General features: G+C 48.3%; 1 protein-coding gene across 1 annotated transcript in view; it reads right to left on the minus strand.

Annotated features, from left to right (window-relative positions):
* The window catches only part of LOC139640301 (agrin-like), a gene marked incomplete at both ends in the record, with an annotated part of 40,966 nt that extends 35,692 nt beyond the window's left edge, over positions 1–5,274 (minus strand). Inside the window, one exon of the mRNA XM_071514486.1 lies at positions 5,053–5,274. Within this exon, the coding sequence (XP_071370587.1) occupies positions 5,053–5,274 (222 nt within the window). The remainder of the gene's footprint in view (positions 1–5,052) is intronic.
* Between the last annotated feature and the right edge of the window lie 1,889 nt (positions 5,275–7,163).

Below are 7,163 nucleotides of genomic sequence, written 5' to 3' on the forward strand. Positions count from 1 at the left end.
CTTCCACATTATTAATCTATTTATTACTCTTTCAGAGAGTCTTTCTCCCCCTTCCTCTCTTTGATCTCTCCATCCACCGCTCGCTTCCACTTACCTCTCAGGCACATGGCCGTGCACTGGATACAGCAACGTGCAGCACTCACCATACCTTCGCCTATGTGAGTAGTTTGGAGAGCAAAAACTGCAATATATTTATATGGAAGCCCTATACAAAAGAAATAGCATTAGGGGATTCAGGACCAATGTTCCCTCTAAGTTGACAGTTTGGTGAGCTACATTTAATAATTGATGACACTGACCAATATATAATCTACTGACGGTTGCTCCAATTGTCCCCAGAGGTTTAGTCCCTATAAGTGGGCTTGGACGTTTCAGTGGAAAAAGATAAAGGGGCTTTACCAAAGCTATAGGGTTTAGTGAATTGACAAGGCCCAGGGGCATGAATTTACTAAATAAATAAAGTTCTGGTAAAAAACGGGCAGCGCTGCTCTGGGGGAAATGGATCGCCGGGGACTGTGGCCGTGGCTCCTTTCCGGCCCCGGCAGCTATAAATCAGGAAGGCGGCGGTGGCGAGTGTCGTCCTTTATCGGGCCCCGTGTCCTGATAGCGGCCTCGCTTCTTTATCAGCTCCTGCCCCTCACACCTGGCTCTCCATACCGCCTGATCCGACCTCGAGACAACGACGCACACGCCAATAACGGACAGAAAAGAGGAACCGAGGAAGGAGCCGGGGGAGGAGAGGGGACTCTCACCGCTACCAGTAATGTCGAGAGGCCCGCTTTCCGTCGTCTCCGGCTCAGTCTGTCGTCACTTATTTTGAGTTGAAATGAAACACAGGGCAAGTGTTGTTGCAGACATATCTCTCTGCTTCTGCACAACCATAAAAAAGTGACTTAAGGGTCAAAAAATGCAGAGGCCAGGAAACTACTCACAACATCAAAAAGACAAAACCACAGCCAACATGCTAACGTTAGCACTTAGCAGTCCTTCAGGCAACTTTCAGCTCTACAAAATACATAAACCTGCCTGCAAAAATATATACCAGGGTGACCAGTCAAAAGTAAGACTTTATAAGACCTTTTTCACGGCAGTTCTTATAAAAATCCAAGACCAATTTCACCCCCAAAATGAGCCTGGAGGGTAAAAAACAAGCATGCCTCGGGACAACCAGGGGGATTTCTCGCTAGAAAAGCAGCACACCAAGAACAAGCTGCATTTCTAAGAGCTCTGAAGCTGTATTTCAAACTCAAACACAATATCAAACTTTAATTAAGACCTTTAAAGTATCTAATTTGATTTAAAAACCTTTGAAAACTTTTCAAGGACGAGCGGAAATCCTGAAACGCTTGTGTCAAAACATGCGACTAGCTTTCATTAGTCATAGCAAGTTAGCTTTGTAGGAGTTTGTAGGAGACAAAGGGGATTTTAATGGTCATGTATTTGTTCAAAAAAAATGTCAGAAAAATATAGTAGGCCTATGTGACAGAGGACAAGACAAAGATGCCGTATTTATTGTGGCGAAATACAGGAAAGGTAACGACAGCTTTAGTAGAAGGAGACACAAAAGGCTAATTTTAGCATTGGCGTTAATGGGGAGTCTCCTTATATGCTGTCGCCTTTCGCCTTCTTTCCCGCCAAAAACACATATAAATTAAGCCACAGACCCAATTTGATTAAGTTTTAGCTATGATATAATACAGAATTTAACTGTCATTACTACAGGTGGGGTAACACAGTGGGGCAAGTGAAGCCGGATGATCGAAATACTCATCCTTACACATTCTCTCATTGTGCACACACTGGCTAGCGAATGAAAAAACCCCCCAAAAAAACTGGGAATGTAGCACAGTGCAGGACAGATTGACCACAGCGGCGGTGGGTCGGTATAAAAAGTGGCCTTGAAAGCATGAGGGATTGAGTTGTTGTTGTGGGGAGGAGGAGGGGGGGGAGAAAAACCCCCCAGCAAAGAGCCTCCAGCTAGTCGGCGTTTTGTTGATATCCTCGCAGGGATACGGCCTGAACTGCGGCTGGGGGGTGAGAGGGTGGAGGAGGGGGGAATTACCTCGGCATTAAGGAGAACGAAGTAGGCTAGTTTGTGTTTTGAAGGCTTGCGAACATGCCCGCGCGATAACAGCTCCCCTGCCGACTCCCGCCTGGCCGGTTGCACTATTAGGTCTGCCCCCCCGCCCCCTCCTTTCCTTGCTCCTCATCTTATTTACCTCCATCTCCCTCCTTTTCCTGCATTTATTACTTCCCCCCCCCCCTCTTTTCTCTGCCCTCTTTTCTCTCTCTCCGACCGCTCTCATGCAGCCGGTGTGACCTATATTTCTTACTCAGCTGAGTATATCATTTCCAGCACCTGTGGGAGGAAGAAGAAAAAAAAAGAAAAGAAAAAAAAGTGGGATTTCTTATTTTCTTTTCTCAAATGACTCCGGCGCCTCCGCTCTCATCTGTTTGGGTAAAACCGTATGAATAGCTCTTTTTTTTTTTTTTTTTTTCCCTCCGAAGGCGAGTGATATCCGGGCTGGGGGGGGGTCCATTAACCGAGCGCGCCTCTGCCTGCCCACCTTACAAGGTCGCCCGCCACTCAAACACGGGTGGGGGAAAAAAAAATATCAGAATAATAACAAATGTCACTCCTATCGCTATCGGGTCGCACCTGAGCCATATAGATAACCGCTATTTTCCCAGCCCCGGGGGAAGGAAATGAAATTACGGCTGAGCCCGTGGGACACACACACACACACACACACAGAGTTATTTCCCTATTGTAGCACCGCTCTCACCCCTGACACTACTGCTGCCTTCATCTGCTCCTCGTAAGCTCCTGCTTTCGAGTTTGGAGGCCATAAATATGACTTGATACACATTCGAGTGCTTTTGGTGGGGAATAAATAAAGAAATCGACCTTATCACAAAAGTAGTATTTTTGGTTGCCATGGTGCTGCAGCAGCATAATGAAGAGTGCATCAGGTATGCAACTGATACATTAATTAATTAATGTGCGGCAACTAAAAGTTAAAGAATGAAACTAGAAATGTGCAGCAATGCTAATTATCCACATAGAATGCCAAACAATAAATTATAATAATAAAATCCATCACTTTCCATGCTCTCCACCCCTTAAATGTCACATTTCCACAACAAGATATAGTAGAAAAATCACACTTTACTGGCAGTATTGGGTCGTTCATGTTCGCTAACCTTGTAATTCTGATATTTCCAACAGCACATGAAGGCAGCATATGTCCCTCTCTCTCTCTCTCTCTCCCCCTCTCCTGCTCCATAAACACGTATAGTATATCAGTGGTGTGAATGGCCTGTGATAATTAAGTGAGATAATAGCTTAAGTCAGTCAGTTGTTATGGTGCAGGATAAAGCCCAGTAAAGCTGTGCAAACAGCCCAGAAATAGCCCACATTATCATCACCATCATTCCTCGGCTGGCCCGCGCCTGGCAAGCCCATGCCTCAGCGTTTTTATGGCGCCGTTGCGCTGACGCAGGGCCTGTTCCTCCGGGAGCCAAGAGCCATCCATAGCGCTGGATTACAGACGGGGCCCTCCGCTCCGCCAGCTCGCTCTCCCTCTCGCTTTTTAAAATAAAGACTATTCATTACCGGCGAGAAACTCCCGGGCCGACAGACCCGCCGTCTACCTACGGCGCGGCGGACCAAATTGAGTCGGCCGCCCGCCCGCCCCGCCGACCGAACACCGCTCGCGCTCCCGTTTCCCGTCGGAATACAGCCTCATGCGCTGGATTTCAATTTGGAGAAGGGGGTGGGAGGGGAAGATGACAGATGCAATAGATGGGCAGGGAGAGAGGGGAAGAGAGTCCACACAGGAGGCCCTCCCACTGCTAACGCTGCCATTCATTCGCTGTAGTAAGGAATCCAAAAGCCTCCGCAGTTTAGAGGACAAATGACTGTTGACTGGATGATATATATGCATAAACCGTCCTCATAAATTATGTCAACATTTCGAGACCAAATGGTGCAATTTCATACCAGTGAAGCAAGACAAATTCAGCTGTATTGATCATCCTACTACTGCTCAGTTCAGCCACACATGCAGCACCGCAGAGGCCGCCTCATTTTCATAGATGCGGTCTTCTAAATATGCGGAAAAAATCTATAGTAGTAAAATTATCAACTGGCTGAATGAGGTAATAGAGAGACCAGGGCAAAGGGGCTAATAAGCGCTGTGCTTGTGTCCAGTCCGTTTGAAAAGTAAATGCCTTGATAGTAGACAAGGAAAAATATTCAATCACCGATTAGAATCCATGGGAAAACTGGCCGTACGAGATGGCATTAAGCCATCAGGAGTATTCACTAAGTGGATTTACCAAGATGTAAAAAATCTGGCCCATGTGGCTGTGCGCCTGCATAGTGGATTTGAAGATATTTTTACCACTTGAAGCTCTGCTCTCGCTGCTGTGCTAATGACTGGCTGATACTCTGGCGCGGGAAGACAAAGCCGAGTGACTCATGTAGCCAATTACAGACAAGTACAGCCCCGCTCTCCCTTTCATTGGGAGTAAAGTGCGTCTTCACTCAAAGGTCAGAAAGGCTTGTGTCGGTGGAGGGGCTGGGGGGGGGGGGGATAACGGTGGGAGGGATCTGGAAATACTTTTAAGAGACCGAGAGCGGATGTGTCGAGCGGGCCCGGGTTTAAGAAGGGTGCATGCAACGGTTAAGTTATGAGTGAATCCCCCAAGGGCCACACATACCGAATATAACTGTATGTGTTAACTGTTAATGGCTGTGGATTATAGCACTGGTTACACTTTGCTTAAAGCCTATGGGTAATACAATGCTATTAATTAATTCAGTGCTACACCGTAATCCACAAGAATGATCGTTCCTTACCTGTGAGCTACGAGTGACACCACTTCATTGTGATTTCATGACCTTGTATCACCGCATTGCAAAATGACTGGATGGGGTTATATGACTATACAATATAAGATCATATAACGGGAATGTGCGATGGCAATGCCGTGATGAGGTGGTGGCGTAGCTCCGGGGGCGTTTCTTTTGGCCGTGCAGGTACTCACCGCAGGGCCCTTTGTGCTGGATGTGGATGGCGGTCTGCAGCGCGCAGCCCATGGCCCGCATCTCGCAGGGGCTGCCGTAGCTGTGGCCGTCGCTGCCGCACACCGGGTCGGGCGTCTGCGGGCACGCCTCGGGGCACTCGCACACCGGCTCGTCGTTCTTCACCACGCACACGGCGCCGTGGTCGCACGCCTTCTCCAGGCAGGGGCTCGGCGCGTGGAGGTCTGAAGCCCGGGCCAGACCGACCGGGGGAGAGAGAGAGAACACAGTTAGAGGAGGAGGGGGGGGGGAGGTACCGTACAGAAATACGGAGTAGAGGTTTGAGAAAGGGGGGGGGCTGGGGTTGGAAAGGGCAGGGAGGTAAAGTTAGAGTACAGGTGGATGGAGAGTTACAGGCTTTGTGTTAGAGAGGGGTCGTGGTAGGGGGAGTCAAAGAGTTACGATGGAATACGCGGTACAGCCCTATTGCCGCAACGCCTCTGCAACCTCCTGCTTCCTTGGCTTCCTATGTCATTTCCTCTCCTTTGTACCTATCCTGATGTGCCCTGAATCTTTGAAAAGAGTCCACAGAGTCCAGTGCCATGAGGACACCGGATAAAAACATGGCCCCGTAGCACAATGGAGATGAAACGGGCCACGAACAATGGCGGTGCAGCCTATTTTCAGGCGGGTAAACGCCTGGATTAATTGACGTTCCCAATGTGCCCCTTCAAAGGCGGCCATTTGCATGGCAGTGAGAGCCACCGCTCCAGCCAAAGCTGGTTGAACTGTCATGGACGGGAGAGAGAATGAGAGAGAAAGAGAGGGAGCGAGCGGGAGAGAGAAGATATAGAGAAAGGAGGGGGAAAAAAAAAAAAGAAACAGGCAAAGACAAGAAAGAGCCCTCTGCTTAATAATTCAAAAAAAGCCGAGCTCCTGGGCAGAGGCAGATATGAAATGTGAACATCACAGAGAGGTGTCTGCCTCAGTCTCTCCCTCTCTCCAGCTCCAGTATGACTTCATTAAAACGAGGCTTGCTTTGCGCACCTATGCTTCTATGGGAGCAAAGTAGCAGTGCACGGGCGCGGGCTGGAGATGGGTCGGGCCGCTACAATCCGAGGCGGTCGGGAGAGGGAGAAAACCCGAAGAAACGATGCGAAGAATCCTTTGATCACGGCCTCCTATCCCCCTTCAATCAATTCTTTATAGCGCTAAGGTTAGCTGTGTGTGTCAATGGAAGCATTACATGGTATTGTGTGTATGAGCGAGCGTGTGTGCGCGCGTGCGGGCGAAGGGCTCGGCGTGATGGTTGAAAGGCAAGGCCGCGGGTTAGGATGGTGCACGATACGGGACGAACGCTGCTGAGAGAAAGCGAGAGGCGGTAGCCTGGCTGCAGAGTGATTTTCATTTGGAAAGCTTCACGCATGAGGGATGGAAAAGTGAGCTAAAAGTGGTGCGTCTGCTTTTTTGTGAAAACCTGCTTAGAGAGCAACTGCACCCCAAACCCAAAGCCTGACATCTAACGGCGAAAAGTAGGGTACTGAACTGGCCATCTGCTATTGGCTGGTCTTTGTTGCCAGGTGATGTCTCCTTCTATACAACAGGTGGTGACATCACCCGGCACCAAAGACCAGCCAATAGCAGATGGCCAGTTCAGTACCCTGCTTTTCACCATTAGATGCAAGGGTTCACCACAATTTGGGTTTGGGGTTTAGTTACTATTTAACATGCTGGTAACCAGCTAGACTGGCTAGTTGGTTAGGCTCTAATTATTATTCACTTACGAGGTGAATTTTAAATCCATGCATATCTGAGGCAGTGACATCCGACATCCAATTCGGACCTTTGTGTTGTTGCGAATAAATTTAGCATGTTAAGTTTTAAGCGCTACGATTACCGTTCCTTGCTCATTTTTACATTTTATATCCCTTTAATGTTAATTGCTAATTTATTTTGCCACAATTAAAGACATTCTTAAATCAGTTTTCGAGGGCACCGCAAGAGCCGAGACGACACAGTAGGGGGCATCTTACTTCCACTTTCTGCTTGTAATCAAACATACTGCTTCCAGGTCATAAGGCGTCCAATTTCCACGTTTTCCTCGACAAAATAAATTCTTCAGCAAATAGCTAAC

The sequence above is a fragment of the Centroberyx affinis genome, unplaced genomic scaffold, assembly GCF_046629955.1.
Source record: "Centroberyx affinis isolate AG114_WGS23_722 - 3 ecotype Tasmania unplaced genomic scaffold, CSIRO-AGI_Caff_v1 ptg008960l_1, whole genome shotgun sequence".
Classification (NCBI taxonomy): domain Eukaryota; kingdom Metazoa; phylum Chordata; class Actinopteri; order Beryciformes; family Berycidae; genus Centroberyx; species Centroberyx affinis.